We start from the raw sequence: 23,040 nt of genomic DNA on the forward strand, positions 1-23,040 counted from the left end.
AAATTGTGCTAAGATTCTCCTGGCGAACCGTCAGGATCCATGCAGTCAATTCAAAACCAAACTGTACAATGACAGGTCAATGCTGTAGCAGAGCTAGCTTTGCCCAGGCACCAGAAGGGCTGTACCCATCTGAACTGTCACTGGAGCTGTGTGGGGAATCAACTTGCAACCTTCAGAGCCTTCATTTCTGAGATGAAAGTTTCAAGTAAATTGTATAATCTCATCTTCTAGCTCTGTAAGTGTCTGGATTTAGTGATTCACACACTGAGTAGTTTATGCACTTCTTTCAAGTGGTCAGGGTCAGTGTTTATCAGTAATTGTTTTATTTATTCTTCATTTTTTTTTTACCACATGTAAAAAGAGCTCTTCTGTTTCTATTTAGTGACAGCCAAATTAGTCTGATCTTTATTTGTTTAATTTAAGAACAAAAGGACTTTCTAGTTGTTAACAAACGTTCTTAACATTGTAAGAAAGTAGAAATACATGGGTATCTTTTTTCTACATAACCCAAGCTTTGTTCTTCTTTGTTGTATAATTGCTTCCTTATGGCATCCCCCTGAAACATGAATTTCTTCTAATTTGCTTAGTTTTTATTCACTCTATATTATAGCCTGAGCATTTTCTCTTGTCATGAATTCTTCATAAGTATTACTATAAATGCCTACACAGTATAATATCAAACACATGTGGACAATTTAGTCTGTTGTCAAGTATCTACTGTTGAAAATATAGCTGCACACAAAGATTTGTTGTTGTTTGTTTTCTCTGCATTTCGATTGGAGAGATCCCTAGTTATTGAATTACTTAATTACACAAAAAAACTTTTAGGTTTTAATACATGTGAATATATTTTTTTCACATTTATCATTTCAATCAGCTATGCATGGATGTATTCTTCATATATACTTTTCCCTCACAATATTGTCTCTATTTTTCCTTTCATCATTTAAATTTGCTTTTGCTCGAATTCTGATCGAGTTGATACCTGACACTTCACAAGTCCAGATTCTAATTATTCACATTTACGATGCTCATATTACAAAAAAAAAAAAAAAAAAAAAAAAAAAAAAAAAAAGCTTTATAAAGTGGGGAAAAGAACACTTCAAAGAAAACCTGTGTTTTTAAAATTAATTCTTTTAAAAATTAACATCACTTTGATGATCTTTGACTTATAATGAAGAAATAACAATTCACTGTTTCTTACTTTTGGCATTCATCCAGGGCTAGCACATGTGGGTGGTCATCTTCTGACATGGCAATGACTGCTTCCCTGTCAAATGCTCCTGGCCGAGTCTGGTCCACTGTGTGTCTGGTGATGGATGAGGTAGTGGAGCTGGTCCAGTACAGTGTATCCCAGGCTCTGTGATAAGCAAGTCCTTCAACAGAACCTACATCTGATGGGGGAAAGAAAAGAATAAATTTATGCTTTTACCGACAAGACATGGTTTTTGGACAGAAGAGGCATTTAAAATATACAGTAAAACCTTGCATTGTGAGTAACTTGTTCTGCTAGTGCTCCACAAAACAGGCAAACATTTCTAACACATTCAAACTTGATAAACAAGTTATGCCTTGCAATACCAGTAGTACGTGATGCTGAAGGTCAGGTGATCCCAAGGGAGACAATGGTTTGTGAAATTCGCTTTGATATGTGAGTACTTTGGATTACAAGCATGTTTCTGGAACAAGTTATGCTTGCAAACCAAGGTTTTACTATATTTGTATATCTATATGCAATTTTAGCAATAATTTCTTCACACACTTTCCACAATAAAAATAGAATAATTTTGATGCCTACGAATGATAGCTGACTACACACAGAAAACTGAGCTATGAAGTGGTATATTTGTCACAAGAGCAGTTTTTGTAAAATCATGTCATTAAAGACCAAATGTTTTCACCCCTCTCCCTTAAAAAACTCAATTAAGCAATTGATTTTTATTTAAGAAAACGGTGTCTCTTTTTTTCATAACTTTCAATATGTATACAGTGTGCAACAATTTAGACATGCTTTTGAAAATCATGTTAGAGATACCTGCAAGGCACAACCATAATGAATTTTATCTTAAAACTATATCTGAAGACATAAAGTAAAAGTAAACATATAAAAAACTACAACAATATCAAAAAGACAAGCCCAACATCACGCTTCCAACTATCAAACAACGGTAGAGATTTTTTAGGAAGTTAATGTAGTAAGTTCTTAGACTCATTTCAACTAATGTGATATAAAAACAAAAGAAAATGAAATAAATTACCAGCTAAGGTGTGCTTTAAATGTTGCCAGAAAAGATAAATGGTAGTATGTAGATTTCAATACATAAAAGTGACAATGTGAAAAACAAGAGTAATTATTTCTTAAAAGCTGTGTTCCAAATTACTTGGATAACACAAGATAGCTGTTTTATTTTTCAGAGGTGCTTTGAGTACCTTTTTTAGTATAACCAAATTATTACAGTTTTCCCTTCATGTTGTCTGTTTTCCTCAGTTATTATTCTTAGCTTGCTTAATTTCAGGAAGAATATATATAGCTTTGGCAGTCATGCTAAGAAATTAAAATTATAACAGGCAGAGCTTTTCTTCTGTTTTTCTCTCAAAGAATCTCAGAAAGGAATTATTCACTTCTTCTAAAAATAGGTAGATAAAAAAGGGTTTTTTACAGGTTTAAGATGTGTAGTTGGATGGTTAATAGGACTTATTAGGAGTGCAAACCATATTAAAGTCTTTTGAACTAGATTTCTTTAAGGTGATTAATTTTTCTTATTCGTTGTTGTTTTTCTTGCACACAAGAGAGAAAAAAATCCACCAACAATAATACTACAGCTACCATTTACTGGGCATTGCCTTTCTGCTAGGAATTGTGCTGTTTTGCATACATCACTTTATCTGTAAAGTTACTCTGTGAAGTTTGTTTTATTCTTCGTCTTGTCCTAAGATGGTCACAGGACTGATGGAGTTAAAGATGTTTTACACGGTTTCATCTACTCTCAAAAGCCTGTATTCTTTCACAATACCATTTAGAGATGAGTACACAGCCCCTATCACCTATTCTCAATCCACACAAAGCTGGATCCAAACAATCAACTCATTAGTTTCAGCTGGTCTGATTCCAGGTGAATCGTATAACCAGTCAGTTACTATGAGTGGCCTCCTCTCATACATTCAATAGAACAATTTATAAGAGATGGATGTGGGTGATTTGTATGGAAACCTAGGCCAGAGATGATGGAGAAAAATTCTTATACATAATCACAATAAAATCTTTATAGAAATCATATGGTGTTTCTACTTGAAGTGAGTATGTGGGAGGTTGGTAATGATCAAAGGTGTTTCAGTTATTAATTAAAAAATCATCCACTCCACTGTATATTTTTTCAATTTTTTTAAAAGTTTTATTTATTTATTTTGAGAGACACTGAGAGCATGCAAGCGAGGTAGGGACAGAGAGAGTGGGGAGAGAGAGAGAGAATCCCAAGCAGGCCCTGCACCACCAGCATAGAGTCCAATGTGGGCTCGAACTCATGAATCATGAGATCATGACTCAAGCCTAAGAGTTGGATGCTCAACTGACTGAGCCACCCAGGTGCCCTCTTTTGTATTTTTTACACTTTCAAATCATGTCAGAAATGAAGCTAACTCTACTAGCAGTGTGAACAGAATTTCGCTCCTGCACCATTCACAAACAGAGTGAGAAAGAGCATAGCTCTAAAAAAGTCCATGCAAATCAGAACCATTCATCTACCCTCATTCTGTATTGCCCTTTGTCTACTGCCTTTGACAAATCTTCACGGCCACTTTTTCCCTGCTATATCAGAAAAAAAAAGCCTGGTATCAACACTGAGATGAAGCGGATGCTTCTTTTCCATTGCTGACATAGTTCCAGGTTTACTGGAGTACATAATACACCATATTGTCCAGGTACAATCTCTTTCATCTTATTTTTGTAATAGATGACAACCTGTCAGTACCCTTAATCATAACCTGCTGCTACATTTTAAAGTATTTCAGAATGTATTTTTTCTCAAAACGGTATCTAACTCTATAAAAATTGTACTTGTCATGAACTAATAGCCAAATAAAGACATACATAAAATTAAAATTCATGAAAAATATTCCATTGAGATAACAAGGCATTCATGTCATTTTTATGATGCTTTCACACAATGTGGGGTTGTGTGTGTTTGTCTGTGTGTGTGTGTGTGTGTATGTCTATGTGTGAATTTGAACACTAAGGTTCCTGAATCAGTTGAACAGGTAGAATAAGAACTTTAAATTATTGGTCCTGGCAGATAATATGTAGTTTGAAAATTAAAGTAAAATGCCTATCTATTCTAAAATATTAAACAAAGTTAAACATCCTTTAGAACTCAAGGATGTAGAATAGGCATAATTAAAAAAAAAAAGAGTAACTATAACAGTCCTATTTTTTTCAGTTCCATACTCTTTCCTCAGAAAAATAATTATACTGAAAGTGTGAGGCATAACCAAGTAAAAATACTACCATTCCCGTGCACTTAAAAAAAAAAAGTGAAAGAGTTTCCCTTCCCTCCCATCGTCCTTTGAGCTGGGAATTAAGTTTGGTTAGGCATGAATGAGGTCCTTATACATTTTTGTAGAAGTAAGGAGAGAAGGTCAGTTCATTCAAGATACAAGGCAGGCAAAATAACTCAGAACCATGGCTATAGTTAGTTTCCTGGATTCTAATTTCCCCAGAAATGGGTAAGGAAATTGATCCTACTAGCCTGGCACAGTAACTCACAGCTAATCTGACAGCTACCCAGAGGACTTCATGGAGAACATACCTTCATCTCCTCACCACTAAAGAAGGGACAACTCTGTCTTATCTTTTCAATGTTTGGGATAAGAGCTTACAAAATGGGAAAGGCAATGAAGGATGTTTTTGGGAGGGAGCTACATTAACAAAATATTGTCATTCATCTCGAACAAAATTAAATTATGTAGCCAAATTAACAGAAAATAATATTTATCTTAAGGATATGCTACAACTGCAAAGCATCATAATGGCCTCTCCTGTTGAAAGCGTACTATTCTCTTACTTACTGGCTTATTTACTAAAGCCATTAAGTATCAGAAAGGTTGCTGTTTGTAATTATATCAGTAGTATAAAGCATCCCAATTTTGTCTGCAGGATCTAAAGACAGAGAATCAGTCTCAATTTTCAACCCAGGCACTAATAAAGGTATACAGATGGCTGATAAAACATAAAACATGTTCAATATTAGCAGCCATCAGGGAAATGAAATCAAAATCATACTTCACATCCATTATGATGACTGTAATTTAAAAAGATAATAAGTTTTAGCAAAAGTGGAGAAACTGGAGACCTCGTACACTGCTAGTGGGGATGTAAAATTGTGCAGCTGCTTTGGAAAACAGTCTGGCAGTTTTTCAAAATGTTAAATATATAATTGCCATTTGACAAAGCAAGTTCACTGGTAGGTTCATACCCAAAGGAAAATAGAACGTACATCCACATGTACACAAATAAATGTTCATTGCAGTTTTATTCGTAATATCCAAAACCAGAAATAGCCCAAATGTCAATCAACTGATGAAGAGATTAATTGTGGTACATCTATACAATGGACTATTTTTCAGCAATAATAAAAAATGAAGTACTAAAGTAAGCTAAAACATGGATGAACCATGAAAATAGTATAATAAGTCAAAGAAGCAAGTCACATTAGACCACTTATTCTATAATTTCCTTTGTGTGAAAATTTTAAAGACATAAAGTAGATTAGAGGTTGTCTGTGTTTAGGGAGTATAAAGGGAGAGAATGGTTGTCTGGGGTTAGGGAGAATAAAAAGGAACTGCTAATTGGTATGAGCTTTTTGTGATGGTTCCACAATTCTGAAAATAGTTTAGAAACTTTAAATAGATGAATTGATATATGAGTGATCAAAGGGCATCTGGAGCTGTCTTGAAGGAAATGCATAACATAATATGAGAATAGGCATCAATAAATTGGGTAAATTTAAGTTCTAATTTGATAAATACTTATATTTCTATTATGAGTCTAGCCACAGGGTTGCTAGACATTGTATACAATGTCAGGGGACAAAAATGGATATAGTTTCATTGTTAGCCAGTGAGGATACTGTAGGAAATTAAAATACCTGCTAATTTCTCCTGACTCTACCTTACTAAAATGCTTTTACAAATGACTATGTGGGTTATTTTCTCTTTTCTAACTACACAAGTCAGGAACTGATTGTAATAGATTTTAATGTAGATCGCTCACTGTAAATTAGACTACCACCTTCTAGCTTGAAGACATTTCTGTTTTTCCACATTAATAAATAAAACAAAATGATTATCTAAGATATCGTTTAGACACAGGCTTTCATTTTTATTTTCTCAGAATATAAAATCCATTCATTAACAAATCACATACCAAGACTCATATGTACCAATGGAGGGTATTGGTCAGAGTATGATCTGAACTTTCTGATATTCTTTTAAATTTAGGATAGCCCACTACAGGCTGTCAAATAATTTAGAGTGTTAACCCTGATCACACCTAAACTACAGCATGCTGTATGCTTTGCCATTCATCTTTATGTTCTTATATTGTTTAACTTTTAAAAAGCTCAACAGTTTTTACTAGTTTAATTTACTGAAAACTAAAAATGAAAAAAGAAAGAAAGAAAAAAAAGGGGTGCCTGGGTGGCTCAGTCGGTTAAGTGTCCGACTTCAGCTCAGGTCATGATCTCACAGTTCCTGGGTTTGAGCCCTACGTCAGGCTATTCTGACAACTCAGAGGTTGGGTACTGTTTTGGATTCTGGTCTCCCCCTCTCTCTCTAACCCTCCCCTGCTTGAGATCTCTCTCTTTCTCTCAAAAGTTAAAAAAAAACAACTAAATCTATACGACACTCTACAAATTTAAACAAGGGACAATTCCACTGGGAAAAAATATTTTTTGTGACTAAATACCTGGAAAACAAAGAATCTGTTGAAAAACTCAAGAGGTCAGTAATATGGCAAGCAATAAATAAATAAGTAAAAATTAATAGTCTATTAAACACAAAAATAACTACTAGATATAGAATGGAGAGAAGATGCCAACCCAAATAGCCATTAATGATGTGAGTTCCAGGGAATGGACAGATCTATACAATTGCTCCATGCTAGACCACCTGAATTTGACTCTTTTTGTGCCCAAAGCAATGCAATACATTTATCTTTCAAGAATGTGGATTATTTAACCTCAAGCCCTCATCCCTCTTACTAGAAGATACAACCCATTCAAAGGGTATGAGTGGGGAATTGCTTTTTGTTACTCTTTTGTCCTCATTATCCTACTTATTAAAACACTTTTTTTTTTCCCAAAAGCAAACTTGTTTGCTATCCTGCAATCTATATTTAACAAAGACATGTGCTTACTATTATCCCCAAAGTGGTTTTAATTCCCTGGAACCAGAGTGCCAAAAATATTTCAAGTTAGAAAACACTATTTGCTTTACATTGCATAACAAAACAGGACTATTTACTTGGGTTTGCCAGAAAAAAGGAACAATTTGCCTTAAGGGAGTATTGAAGCAGGTTGAAACAGCTTGAAGCTTGTAGGTGACAGTGTATTTTTTTTTTCCTTAATCTTACTCATTGTGTGTGTGTGTGTGTGTGTGTGTGTGTGTGTATGTGTTTTCAGGTTTAAAGATCCTAATTTCCTCCTGAACTTAAGACTCAACTGAAAATTTTATAAAATCAGACCTGTCTCAGTAAATGCCTTCATCTTATTTCACCACTATTGGAAGCAAAGAGATGGAAGCCTGAATACTATGAGCATATGGTTAATTATCGTCATTCCTTCAGGAGTAACTGGAGACAAGCACTGACTCAAGTAAGATTAAACTAACATTAGAATGCCTAGAGCTTCCAGGAAAAACATAAACTTCAAGGTTTCTAAACACTCAGGTATATCATACTTCACCCTCAGGGAAAGGCTGGGAGACCTATGGACAGACAGCCTTTCTTTGAGAAATATAAGAAGAAAGTCACTTGGAACCCATACTCTCTTCCTTTGTGAGAATGAAGTAAATCCTCAGGCCAAAGTCACTAAGGAAACATTCTTGAGAAACATGTCTCTGCCCATTTCCAGATGTCTGGATAAGACCCAACATATCCCTCAATTATTTCATACAATACAAAATGATCTCAACAGAAATTCATTTATGAACAGACAATAATTTCTCAATATCATATAAAAAAGAAAAGGCCTTATCCAAACTAAGCCCCAATTTCTCAAGATCCACCATTAGATATGCATTCCCTTGATGTAAGGCCATCTACACCTGTTCACTGCTTATGTACTTTTGGCAAATAATACTCCTCAGAGAATAACGTACTAATTTATGAATGATATGTTATTATATGTACTTTATTATATCCTATTATTTTTAATGGGCCATGAAATGTGGGCATTTTTTTATGCAGAAGAAAAGATGAGAAACAACTTCAAAAACAGAGTCTTGAGAAAGGCATAGAAATAAGGGATTTGGAGGCTTGTGGGTGGCTCAGTTGGTTGAGTATCTGACTCTTGATTTTGCCTTTGGTCATGATCTCAGGGTTCCTAGGTTCAAGCCCCACGCAGCCTCTGTGCTGACAGTGTGACAGTGCTGAACATGCTTGGGAGTCTCTCTCTCTCCCTCTCTCTCTGCTCCTTCCCCACATTTCTTTCTCCCTCTTTCTCACAAAATAAATAAATAAACATTAAAAAAATTAAAAAAAAAAGAGGTGAAGGCTTTGGGTATCAAGAAATAGTACAAGTATACATGGGTCCTTAACAGAAATGTAACATGTAACATTAGGTCCAGCTTAGGAGCTATTCTTTGGTGATTAATACTTTCAAGAAAAAGTATTTGCTGTACCTTTGTCAACTGTACGCATTTAGTTAAATAATATGTGGTAAATAAAATCATTTGGACAGAACACATACATGTACTTCTGATAATCTTCGAGCCTTCTAAATTGAATTCAGTCAAGAGCAGTTATAATGTTGACTTCTACACCGGAAGCATAACATTTTATTCAGCCATTACTGTATGTATTTCTTCTCTTTATCCTTCTCCATCCTCCTTCCCTCTCCTCTTCTTTCTCCTCTTTCTTTTCCTCCACTTCCTCCTCCTCTTTCTCTTCCTCTTCTTCCTCTTATTTTTTTCTTCTTTCATCTTTGTCTTTCCTTCTTCAGTATCTGATCTAACATTACTGATTGACATTCTTTTTCTACATCACTTTGCTTCTGATTCAGTCTCTCACTTACTCCTTCAGTATTCTCCCATGTTCTACAACCATTATCTCCTGCCTGATTATGCCTTCAGCCTATTTTTGTCTGTTTGTTTGTTTTTTAATAACCCCATAGTTTGTAATTTCAGATCTTGATTTCACTCTGACTTGAATCAATGTCATCCCTTCCATGCCATTCTGATCACAGCAAAATTATTGGTTTTGTCTTTTTCATTCCATCTCATTGATGGATTTCTGTGGAGTCGAGTGGAGTGGAGGAAATGTTATTCCAGGCATCCTTTTGCTGCTCTGCTAGTCCTTGAATTTTTAAAGCTATTGTATCCAATAATTGAGCTTAAACATATGAGACTCAGTACAAGCTAACCTTCCATATTCTGATGCCAAATTTTTCTTTACATATCGTATGTAAATAACTCAATCCACTGTTTTTAAGCTATCTAAAAATAATTGAAATTGAATAATTGTTTTCTGAATCACTGTAACACTTAGTACAAATATGTTTAAGTAATAAACTAGGTGTTTTAATGGCTTTAGAAAATCAAGAATAGTAATTTATCTTGATTTTTAGATTCCAAGTCCCTTTTCCTTTTAAAAGCTTTTAATATATAATAGTTTTTCCCCTTCAGAAAAGATAAAATAGTCATTTATAGGAGCACAGACCTAAGCAAAGATATATGGCAACATGCCTTTTTTGAGGGGCTATCTTTTCAATGGTAAGTAGCTGGTCAAATGCTTCATAGAATAATATGAATCTGAATACTAATTTGCCTTCAGATTTTAAGCTTTTGTTATCAGGAATCCAAGGAAAAGCTATGGGATTAACAAATTAAGAAACCAATCTTTCAAAAATAGAAAGAATACAAATGTTTAAGTATTATAATTGTAGATATAATGACATTAGCAATTTAAGAGTATAAATTCATTTACATTATCAAGTGGATAAATTTAAGGAATCAATGTCATAGCAATCTTTCTATTTCATAATTTTTTAACTTACGGGGAGTACCATTGTTAATATTTTTTAAAGTTTATTTATTTATTTTGAGAGAGAGTGTGCATGTGGGGGAGAGGAAGAGAGAGAGGAAGAGAGAGAATCCCAAGTAGGCTCCACTCTGTCAACACAGAACCCAGTGCCGGGCTCAAACTCACAAGCCACGACATCATGACCTGAGCTGAAATCAAGAGTCAGATGCTTAATCAACTAAGACACTCAGTTGTTCCATTTCACTGTTAATATTTTAAATAGATACTATTAACCTTTGACAAAACACAAAATCAGAAAAAAAATTGTGGAATCAATTAAATTAGGTACAAGATTTCCAAAGCACTTTGCATTGATATTAAATTCATCAGAAACATACCTCTTAGCTTGTCACCAGATCTATAGATCCATTTGCATTGCATCTTGCCCCCTTCCCTTAAGACAAATGAATGTCTTCCTGTAACAGGGAAGTGCACTACTTGTGCTCTTTATCAAGGGTACTGGTCTTTTTGTTTTCTCTGCTCCTTCTGACAACATAAAGGCCTCCCATTTTACTGGATCATCTGACTTCTTTTACAACTACACTGAAACTACTCTTTTTCAGATAACCAGCAATTTCTCTATCACTAAATCCAATGCACATTTTTTTTAAACTTATCTAGTTACTTAGCAGTTGACTGCCTTCCTCCTGAAACCCTTTCAGGAGTTGTTTTTTTGTTTGTTTGTTTGACATGCTCTTTTCATTATAACTGTCTTCTGTGTCTCACTGGTACCTCCTTCCCAGGATCCTTTGCTAAATATAGGTATTACCTAAGATTTTATTTAAAGTCTTCCTTTTCAACTCTCTCCTATCTTATTTGATCTATTCTCATAGAAGTAAATACCATCTATGTGCTTATATATTCTCTTTCTTGGCCCCTTGGTATTTGTGGTCTTTTTCTCTGTCAGGACATGAGAATAAGCAGGGATCATGATGGGCTTATTCTCAGATGTATCCCCCAACAACTGAACAAAGTTCCAGGCACAGAAAAATTAATTGAAATTATTTGTGTAGTTAATCAAAATGAATTTCTATTACATTAATCCACTGAAGGCAGGATCTGCATATTAATGTTTTAATTCTTATATGCTCGAGACCTAGAATATTGGAGAAACGTATAATAATAAGTAAGAGCAAAAACTCTGGATTTGAATAATGGCTTTGAATCCCTGCACCATCGCTTACCAGCTAGATGACCATGGGAAATTCATTGAACTTTTCTGTATTTTCATTTCCTTGTTTGTAATGTGGGAATAATAATAAATAATAAATAATACATAAGTAATAATAAATAATAATAAATTCACAAGGCTTTGGGGATGATTATATGAGTTAACATACACAAGGTTTTAAAAATAGTGCCTGTACAAAGGGCTTAATGTAAGTCAGCATTATTATTATTATTATTACATTGTTTTATACAAGGCTACAGCCAATTATGCTTAGTAATGATGATGCTTCATTGGATAAATTATCATCACCATTTCCAACAAGTAGAATAGTAGAAATAACACTTATTTTAGGAATGGGTTTCTGAACTCTAAGACGACATAATCTATATATGTCAATATAATTTTTTCTTTATTATAAGAACTTGGTCTTCAGATTATTTATTCATCATTTCTTGGAATAAGTTCAACCATCGGAACCCCTTACTGTATGTTTGAGTCTTAGTATTACTTGTAGGCTGATAATGTAAATATTTGATGATTTTTTAGGTGGAAAGAGGTGGGACTACTGGAGAATTAAACAATTAGAAAATAGTAAATTTTTCTACAGAAAGAAATGAGGATAGAGAGACATAGGAAAGGAAGTAAAGACTGAATAGAAGTGATTTTTTTTAAGATAGGCAGTTACGAAGCAGAAAATAGAGAAAGTTTATTCCAGATGATGGGGATCATGGAAAAGGCTACATTCTCTATGGCCAAATTTTGCAAAGAAAAAGGATGGAAATTAGTACTGGAAATAGAAAGGAACTTAAGAGATGGATAGAAATATTTGATCTCTAGGAAATAATAGTGTTTTGCATTGAACTCAGTAGGAAAGGATATTAGGAATTATATTAAAATAAAGGGATATTGTTCTCTAATCTTTTAAAAACTGTGTGATATATTCAGAATTGTGTTACATACAAATAATGTGGTAATTATATAAAAATACTATATATTGTATGTACACAATATCAAAATACCATAATGCAAAAAAAAAAAAAAAAGCCAGTTAGCCTACCAACTAAAAATATCATTCTGAAATATAAAGGCTCACCTTAGTAGATATCCCCCAATGAAATGTGGTTTAAATAAATAGAATTGACTTTAAACATGTTTAAATGGAGGGGTGCCTGGGTGGTTCAGTTGGTTAAGTGTCCGACTCCAGCTCAGGTCATGATCTCACAGCTCGTGGGTTCGAGTCCCATGTTGGGCTCTGCGCTGAAAGTTTGGAGCCTGGAGCCTACTTTGGATTCTGTGTCTCCCTCTCTCTCTGCCCCTCCCCTGCACATTCTCTCTCTCTCTCTAAAAAATAAACATTAAAAATTTAAAAAAAAATGCCTAAATGGACTGAAAGTGTATAAATGTAAACACACTTAACAAATGTTTAAAAAAATAAAAACAGTGTTAAATTTCCTGCAAATATCTCAATTATAATGAAAGAGAATTATATTTACTATATCCCTAGCACTATAAAGAGGAAAACATACAAAAAGGAGGACCCTAGAATCTACTAGAAGAAAAACCTTTTTTCCCCACTAACATGCTATTAATTAAATGCCAAATTACATAGTACAGGTTTTAAGAAATACAAAAATTCAAGGAGGTACATGTGATCATGTAATTTTCTGAACAAGTTTACATCATCACATTTAAGTCTTAGGCATTTTAATTAAAATATCTTCAAATTCACACCTACTTTTTCAAAATTTCTTTTAATGTTTATTCATTTTTGAGAGAGAGAGAGAGAGAGAGAGAGAGAGAGAGACAGAGACAGAGAGCAAGCCGGGGAGGGGCAGAGAGGCCTGGAGGCACAGAATCCAAAGCAGGCTCCAGGCTCCAAGCTGTCCGCACAGAGCCCAACGCGGGGCTTAACTCATGAATCACAAGATCATGACCTGAGCCGAAGTTGGGGCTTAACCAAATGAGCTACTTAGGCAGTCCATACACCTACTTTTTAATGAAATCATAATAAGTCTATGAAACTTATTTTAAACATTTCTATTTTTCACAAGCATTAATTTCTACAATCATCTCTGAATAAACTTTTAAAATGTCTCCATTTTCTCCCCTCATATCCATCCTCATAAACCTCCATGACCTAAATTTATCAGATAGTTTATTTATTAATCCTCAGCATTTCTCAACTCTCATGACTTTCCCTACTCAATAGGAATCACATCAATAACCCCATCTCTGGGCTTCAACTCTGCTGTCATCTTGTCTCATCTTTTCCTTCTTATTTGTCAGAGTTCTCATTATAACTAAACTTTGTTATAATAACAAACCTAATATTTGTTTACATTCCAAAGTTAGAGCATGGCATCTTTCTTTCATCATACAAATAATTACTGTACTCACCTATGATAGGTGGCCCACTAAAAATGAACAACATAATTCAACATTTTAATGATGTCTTTATTACCAGCCTCAAGTTGTATGTTTTTTTATACCTCTCATTCTAATCTTCTAAAGCTGGATCATTCCTCAAGTTACTTCTTGCACTTCACTTCAGAAAATGGAAGATTATCGGAGGAAGAGAAAGAATCATGGACCAAATTTATCTAACACAACTTTAGCTTGGCCTTTTGTTCTTCCTGGCACATTTCAGTGATGTCTTGGTGATTTATATGTCACCCTTCAGAGTGTCTCATTCTTTTTTTTTTTATTTCTTCCCATAATTCTCTCCTAGCTTTACTTTCATGATTATATACATTCTTGTCTGTCTCTATATATATCTATTACTACTCTCTCTTCCTATTTCCCATTATGAGTAATCCCCAAGGCTCTTAGTGAATATAAACTGGCTCATGACTCCAACTATAAGCACTATCCTGTGACCCCTAACAAAGGTTCTCTCTTAGCCAGGCTCCTCTGAGCCCTTTTCTGGACTAAGCCTCAACTTTGACCTTTAAAAACTATAGAGACTTGGGGCTTCTGGTGGCTTAATCGGTTAAGCATCTGACTCTTGGTTTCAGCTCTTGGTTCATGGGAACAAATCTGGTGTGGGGCTCCATGACAGTGTGGAGTCTGCTTAGGATTCTCCGCCCCACCCATCTCTGCCCCTCTCCCCTCTCAATAAATAAACTTAAAAAAATGTAGACTCTCAGCACAAATTATTTCATTTACTCCTGTCATGTTAAAGAATTAAACAAACACTAGCCTCTTTTCTAAAAGATCAAGGCCGCATTCCTAGGATGACCCTAGATCCCCTTAAAGTACCTGCTTGAGAAGGTTGAAGCCTGCCAAAAGAATTTACTGTATATTCCAGGCAACACTTGCTGATAAGCCCTGATGACTCTTTCTTAGAGCATTTACTAAAAAGAGCTTGCAATTATGAATCCTTCCTCCATCTCTTTTAATATACATGTATCTCCTAAAACTCAAGAGTGTCTTTCTCGAGAACCTGAGAGCCTTTGAAATATAACCATCAGTCTCTGAGGGAGAAGAGAATCCTAACTTTCATATTTGTCAGCTAGCAGACATAGCTGGCCTAATGGAATTTATAATGACCAACTCTGTAATTTTTCATTTTATTTCCCCTGCTTACTCCACTCATTCTTTGTAAGTCAGTCACCTCGGTACAAATCAGACTTTGGTTAATACTGGTCTTCTTACATTTTGCAATAGTATATTACTGATTAAAGCATGCTGATTAAAGCACGTTAACTTGTGTCTGGCTTTATTTATCTTTAGACACTAACTCTGTATCTTTTTGCTTTTAAGGGTTTTTTTTAACATTTTTTTTTTGAGAGACAGAGAGAGACAGAGAATGAGCAGGGTAGGGGCAGAGAGAGAGGAAGACACAGAATCCAAAGCAGGCTCCAGGCTCTGAGCTGTCAGCACAGATCCCAACACGGGACTCAAATCCAAGATCCATGAGATCATGACCTGGGATGAAGTCAGGTGCTTAACCGACTGAGACACCTAGGCACCCGTAAATCTGTATCTTTAATTCTACATTGTTCTATCTTCAAAATAAAATTTAAGAGATTTAAGCTTGCTTGCAAACTGTATGGAGTATTTTTTTTCTTAGTGCTATTATTTGCTCCTCAAAAGAAACATATTTATTATATTTAAAAAAAAAACTAGATAAACTACTTATCTGAGGACATGTTTTAGGATAAATCAGATTTTATGTTCTTCTTTGTTGAGAAGAAGACCAGAGTATGAGAGATGAATTGCTAAGAGAATAAAGTAGATTTTTCAGTGCTGTGTGATTAAAGAGAAGACAAAGTTATGAGGTAATAGCTGGAGAGAGAGAAATTGAGAGAAATATGAGGAAGGAGACACTTAGATCTAATTGGGAATTTGTGTGTGATGCTTGGTGAAAACCCCTGTTAGCATCTTCCCATGAAATCTTCCATATAATATCCGTTTCTTATTTAGGCTTCTTGACTGGAAACCTTCCTGGTTCTAGGTTTTGATCACGTTCTCTTATCATGTTGATTAGATAAACTTAAAAAAAAAGATGCCACAAATGCATTTTTTTTTTGCATGAAACTTTAACTATCTCTCCAGGTAAAAGAAAGTATCATAATGTTCTTTTTCTGCTCCTCCAACCACTGAAATTCCCATTTGGATTGAAAGAATGTCCTCAGAAAAAATCCTCTCAAGATGCCTTTCTCATATTGTCACTTTTCTCATCTCTTCCCACTTCTCCATATATCCTATGCTTCTGTTTTCCTACTTATTAAACTGCATCATAATAACTTTTATATCTATTTCCCCAATCATGTTTCAAGTTCTCAAAGATCGCTTAGGTATCTACACAAGCACTGTCTTTCTGGGGTGGACTACTTAGAATACAGAAATAGGCTGTATATTGTCTTAGTAATTATTGTAAGTCCAGTACCTCGTGTTAATAGGTACTGATTCTCATGTTTGTTGAATTATGCAGTAAATGTTCAAAAATCATTTTTTTAATTAAATGCAGAGCAATTAAATGGAGGTGGAAAATATATGATTTTTAAGCTTCTTTACTAAGAAATTTACTGAAAATTATTGTTTCAAAATCATTCATCACAAAATTAAATTGATGGTATTAATAATACCATCTCCTTGGGATATTTTCTCTTTATATTATCAAAACTCAATAATATTCTGTGATACCCAGACACACTGATTGACCTAAAACATAAAACTTCTTGAAGGAAAACAATGTACAACAATGGTTTGATACAGAATTACTTAAGAAAGGGTCACTCTTGGGGCGCCTGGGTGACTCCCTCAGTTAAGCATCCAACTTCAGCTCAGGTCATGATTGTGGTTCATGGGTTCAAGCCCCATGGAGCTTGCTTTGGATTCTGTGCCTCCTTCTCCCTCTTCCGCTCCCCTGCTCTAACTATGTCTCTCTCTCTGAAAAATAAATAAAGCATTAAAAGAATGTTAAATTAAAAGAAGAAGAATGGGTTACTCTTGGATTTTTTTGTATTTTTTTTCTCATGTTTACTACTACTTTCCCTCGATTCTTTTCTTTCAAATACCTGTTGATCTAGGAACATTCTCTTGCTCCTTCTGTTTCCCAGCTGCTTGTAACTTAGTTAATTCTGGCAAATACATGATAAATGGAAGAGGTATATATCACTTCTAAGTTAAGGCAGAGAAGAACAGAGTAAATTCTGTATAATCTCTCTTGCCCTGCCAGAATGATCTTGGAAGCCACTTGATATAGTAGAAAGAAAAGGGAACAGTCTACATTGCAGAGTCCTACATGGAGAAGGAAGGCTACCTTGTGAAGTTAGCCAACTCTCTTCAGACTTTTCATGAACTAGAAATAAATGTCTTAAACTTCAAAAGAAAAATCCCCCAAAAAACAAAAACAAAAGTCCTGTTATTGAAACAGATCTTAAGAATGTCACTAACATTTCTGATTTAAATACTATCATAAAAACTTTCACACTGCAACACTGATAATTCAAATAATCTTTGTTCAGTCTATTGTTGTTAGCTTGACAGTGCTTATTCTTTAAAAATCACTTTTTAATACCATTTAAAGAATTAAATCCCTTCATTTCCAAATTATAAATTTATTCAAGGAGTCAATATCAGAGACTGCGTAAACCGAAGCCTAAGAATTTACTGTTACAAGCCATTTAAAGAATGATTTGATGTGGTTTCAAAACTTATATGTTAATTCTTTGAAGACATTTCATTTATAAATGATTCAGGTGTAAATTATTAAGAAATAATATTGCTGCAAAAATTTGTTAATCCACTATTAATCTAACAATTTATTGGCAAAAATATACTTTAACAAGCAACATTAAACTTTTTAGGAACTAAAATTTTATTCTCAAGACTTTATGAAACACATCCAGCAATTGTACCTTTTACTTACACTATTAATTCATGTATACTATGTCCTGGGTTTTTTTTTTTTTTGTTTTTTTGTTTTTTTAGTTTTTTTATTTCTTTCATTATTCAATGATCAAAATGAAGCTACCTCAGCCTCTTCGGCAAAAACCTAGTAGTCTAAACTTTACCAAATGCCCTTAGATCACATGATTGATTAACTAACTTTCCTTTGTGTATCCATAGATTATGCATTCTTTCTTAGAAAGAACAGGGTACTTCTGCAGTCATAAAACAGGAGACAGACCCCTTTTTACACACCCCACCCTCAATGCCAGTGAGACCATGGAGCACTGAGATAATGTCTACAGCTGGCACCATCAAGTCTGCATGTAATCTAGAATTGTTATAGACCCCTGCACTTTCTGTACTGATCAACTACCCTAAACCTCTTTAAAAATCCCTAGGCCAGGCAGAAACCTTGGAGTTGGCCTTTAGACAAGAGTCCTCCTTCTCCCCAGGTGGCAGGCGTCCTGAATAAAGTTCATATTCCTTTCCGATAAAAAATCTGGTCTCTTGAGTATTGGATTTTAGAGCCATGTGCAGCTAAATTTGGATTCAGCAATGAAAAGACTTGAGTACCATTTGTCTTATTAAATTACTCTGTGAAAATTAAAGGAGTAGCAACACTAACTTTCATCTACTTCATTCAAATAACAGTAGTTAAATTTACAAAGGGCATATTGGGAATATACATGTGCCAACTCTTTGTCACAGGTTAACAACGATTTGGGGACTCAGAAGTTACAAAGCTTACAAAATATCTAATTATGAGCATTTATTGAACACTTACTATGTACTTGTCACTATTATAAGAGTTTATATTATTTATTTTATGCATTAAGCATTAGCTTGGTTATCTGTTCTTCTGTTCTGACTGCCCAGGTATTGTCTTTTTTTTAATCTCAAACTCCCATACAATTTTCAGTTAAAATTAAGGGTAGAGCTTAGAAGATCTTAATAAAATGAAAATATAAAAATATATGGTGATGAAAGTAGGAAAATAATTATTTTCTATTAGTAAAAGTATTATCCAAAGACATCTAAAGAGCTATTCTGATGGCAACGGGCATAAAAGACCAGTTGCAGATGAATGGCCTCTGATTCCTGGACTTCTCATAAATCACTTCTCACCACAAGTATCTGAAAACTAAGTATTTTAGTATAATTGCAATATGGACTATTTTTATAGTTTGACAAGCATTTGTCGGTAATGATTTAGAATCTGAGAGAGAGAGAGAGAGAGAGAGAGAGAGAGTGTGTCTGTGTGTGTGTGTGTGTGTCTGTGTGTGTGTGTGTCTGTGTGTGTGTGTGTGTATAGACAGGGGGGACCGTTTCCACATCACCTTCCCCAGCCCCCTGCATTTTTGCCAGTAATCCTGACCTAAAGCTTATCAAGGCAACAAAGCTTCACAAATTTGTTTTGAGTATCAATTGCTTTGAGCAGTGGAAGGGTTTCTTTTAGTTATTTCTTAAGTTCTTCTGTTGTGAATATTAGCAAGTTTTCTATTATTTTTAGTTTTTCCATTTTGTTTTTCTAACTTGTTCTGGCACAACACAAATAATTTATACACACACACACACACACACACACACACACACGCCCATATAGTTTGTTTTTTTTTTTTTTTCAGGAAGTAAATCAATGACAGAAATGGCAAAGATGGACATAAAAAGGAATGGCTGAAAGACTGCAGGACTGAAACATGACACCTCAGGGCTATTGAGGTCCCTGGCAGAGATTGAAACTAATTTTCAATCCAGTCACTGTTATTGGTTGACCAATTGACCAGGAGGGAGTCCCCAAATCACATTTCTAATTTATAAAATGGAGTTAAGTAACAACCAGTTCCTTTACTGTTCTAGATATGTTACAAAGATCAATGAGATTCTTTCTTTCTTTTTCTTTCTTGCTGGCTTTCTTTCTTTCTCTCTTTCTTTTTTTTAAGTCTATTTATTTATTTTTGAGAGACAGAGAGCATGAGCAGGAGAAGGGCAGAGAGAGAAGGAGAGAGAGAATCCCAAGCAGGATCTCCACTGTCAGTGCAGTGCCTGATGTAGGGCTCAAACCCACAAACTGTGAGATCATGATCTGAGTGGAAAACGAGTCTGATGTTTAATTGACTGAGCCACCCAGGCACCCCCCCCCCCAATGAGATTATTTCTATGTAAAGTTTATGGTTTATTATAAAGATGTATTATAAATGTTATCATTATTATGGCAATGCAAAGTCTACTTATAAAATAAAAATAAAATTCTTCAATTAATTATGGATCATTTAACTACATTGAACAATGTGTTCAAGTTTTTCCATAGATGTTTATCCTAAGTTTCTGAGTACTGAAATCAACATAAGATCCTGTAAAGTTTGTGTAAAGGTCTTGAAAAGATTATGATGCCACCAAGTTTTCCTAAGAAAGAAATTTTTAAATTATAAATATTTCTATGTTGTATAACATATTTGAGAGCATAAATATGAAATATAAAAAGCAGTTACTTAAATTATTCATTGTCTAAAATCAGCTAGAATATTGTGAACTAGAATATTGAAAATAGATTTGTATATATGAAAATCACCTTGCATTCTAAAATTAATATAAAATTAAAAGGAAAATAAAATAGAAATGTTTATGAACTTCTGAGATTGCTTTAATAGCATATCACCACTAAAGAGTTGCTGGGGTTTCGACTTTCTACATTAAAATTTGTTGCCCTGGCATTATTTTCTCAAAGGTCCACTCCTCTATTGTACTCTGAAGAATAAAGTGCATATGCATAGAATAAACACTAATAGAATTCTTTTCCACTCAAAGCAAGTACTGATTTTGTCCACTAATCCATTCAGTCAAGAAAACAGAAACAGATATAAAGGCACTTATTGTTTCATGGACACGCTGAATTAAAACACTGAAGGTGTTAGATGCCTAACATCTCGATTAAATTTATTCTACCCATGAAGCAACAGTTTATGATTTTCAAATGAATGGCACAGTTAAATGAAGGGAGCATTAATACAATATGATATTAATATACAAATACTCACATTATTCAACCGCCACTGACATTCTGAATTAAATCAGTAATGGGGTGTATAACTGATTAAATATCTACACAACAGAAAGCAACAGCTTATGATTTAAAGAGGCGCTGGTAGAGTGATCACATCATTACACTGCCAAATGCCATCTATCACTTTTACTGAACTTAACGAAGATGGATTACATCCCACAGATGAGATGCAGCCTATAAATACTGTCATGCTGATCTTCATCTGACTTTCCTAGAGAACAGATAAGCAACAAATCAATAATTGAACAAGTCATATTAGAAATTCAGTGTAATTCAGCTTCCAGGAGAAATCGTGTCAGACATTATTGCAACAAATTGCCTTAATTCGGTGAAATCTGCCAAATTATGCTTTCCCTTTTAAGTTAACTTATTTTCTCTTTAAGCTTATTTACTTCATCAAGTTTAAGAGAAAGCATCAATTTAGTGTAAAGCATTACCACCCACTTTTACATTTTAAACCAAGACTGGTTTAGCACCATCAAACTTCTTTTACAACTTTCTGTACTAAGTGCAATGTGCTTCTTGACTCAAGTTATACGTTTATACAGGTAATTACAACTGTATGACATAGAATATTGGTTTTAAAGTTACTGTCCAAACACTGAAACAAACTGAATACCATAAAAATATGCATAAACAATACATTCATTTTACAACTTCTGGGTTGTTTTAATAGTATTTCTCCATTAAACACCTGCCTGAGTTTCTATTTACCATCTCATTTAGCTTTCACAGTTTACCTTTGTGGAAACTGCCTGTCAATTGCTTCAGTAGTCCAATCACTGGAGACCAGATTGCTTTCTGTCAGTCTGCTTGTATAATGTTATGGTAATAGATAACAGGTGGTCAGTATTCGTCAGCTGAGGTGAAGATGATGTCTCACAAACTATAAAACATCTGAGGAAATGCTGTAACAGTTCACACTTACTACTAATTGCACCATTAGAAGTTTAATTAATTCTTTACCCTTCCACTATGTTCCTTAGATGGCCATAAGGTAGGAAATCATTCGGAACAGAAAGAAAGAATCTAAAGAGACAATAATGAGGTGTAATAAAAGAAAGAATGAGTGGCAGAATGGCTAACATTTTGCTCCGAAACTAGAGTGGAGTCTGATTGCTTAATCAGTTCTGTATTTGATAATGCCCCTAAAAGGGAATCATTTTTTAAAGAGCACCTTAATTCTGAGAACGTGTTAACCACTGCCTACGTTTAAACTGACTATCCTCAATGACTAACTATATGTTTGAAAGTATTTCAAAATGCTTCCTGATTTTAAGGAGTCAGCAACTGAATCCTCACAAATCAGAAATGGATAAATGAGACATGAAAAAGTTTTCACTCCAGGACAATCTACATATATATTTAAAATATAGCCTTAGAATATGCTACGTAAAAGATGGAAACAGGGTATTAGACTCAATGTCACCTAACTAATGTTTAAACTCAGGTCAACTTCTACTTTGATATCTCCAGTTTCTAGTTTTCAAATAGCATATCTTTAGACACATGTGATGACCAGACAGTTTATATCAGGAACCTTGCATAATTTGAATTTTGTAATTTTAGCCTTTCTAACTTGCTTAAACCTTAAAATATCTACAGTTTACAATAATTAATTTGAATAAAATTGAATAAAGGACTCTGAGCAATAAAATTGATCTCCTTGAGGAAAATTAAGACTAGAATGAGAAAAACCTTAGATTTTGTTTTAAGAGCATGACACAGAGGCTTATGTCCCTTTTTTTCCAGGATACTAGATTAAAAAATGAACAAATATTTATCAAGGCAAGCAGTATGAAAAGTATACTGCTCAGCAAAAATCCAGTCACCTAAAAAAGAAGTCCAAATTTACATACAATATTTTATGTTACACAATGTAATTTTATATGACATTACTACAAAGAACCTATGGTTTTATTTCCAGCTAAAAACCTATTTTTCCTTTGTTTTCTTAAAAAAATGTAATACTACGTCTTTTCCCTAATTTTAGAAACTAACAAATGTCAAAGCCTCTTGACAAAGCCTCTTGACTCTGAAAGCTAACTTGGAAATATAACAAATGCAATTCTCAGCCCACTGGACTTAGCTATGATTGAACCCATTACAGATGTTGGT

At 34.2% G+C, this 23,040-nt stretch overlaps 1 protein-coding gene across 1 annotated transcript in view; it reads right to left on the reverse strand.

Annotated features, from left to right (window-relative positions):
• The window catches only part of LRP1B (LDL receptor related protein 1B), a 1,901,338-nt gene that overhangs the window by 369,326 nt on the left and 1,508,972 nt on the right, over positions 1-23,040 (reverse strand). Inside the window, exon 42 of the mRNA XM_043576625.1 lies at positions 1,205-1,394. Within this exon, the coding sequence (XP_043432560.1) occupies positions 1,205-1,394 (190 nt within the window). The remainder of the gene's footprint in view (positions 1-1,204; positions 1,395-23,040) is intronic.

The sequence above is a fragment of the Prionailurus bengalensis genome, chromosome C1 (assembly GCF_016509475.1).
Source record: "Prionailurus bengalensis isolate Pbe53 chromosome C1, Fcat_Pben_1.1_paternal_pri, whole genome shotgun sequence".
In the NCBI taxonomy this organism is placed as follows: domain Eukaryota; kingdom Metazoa; phylum Chordata; class Mammalia; order Carnivora; family Felidae; genus Prionailurus; species Prionailurus bengalensis.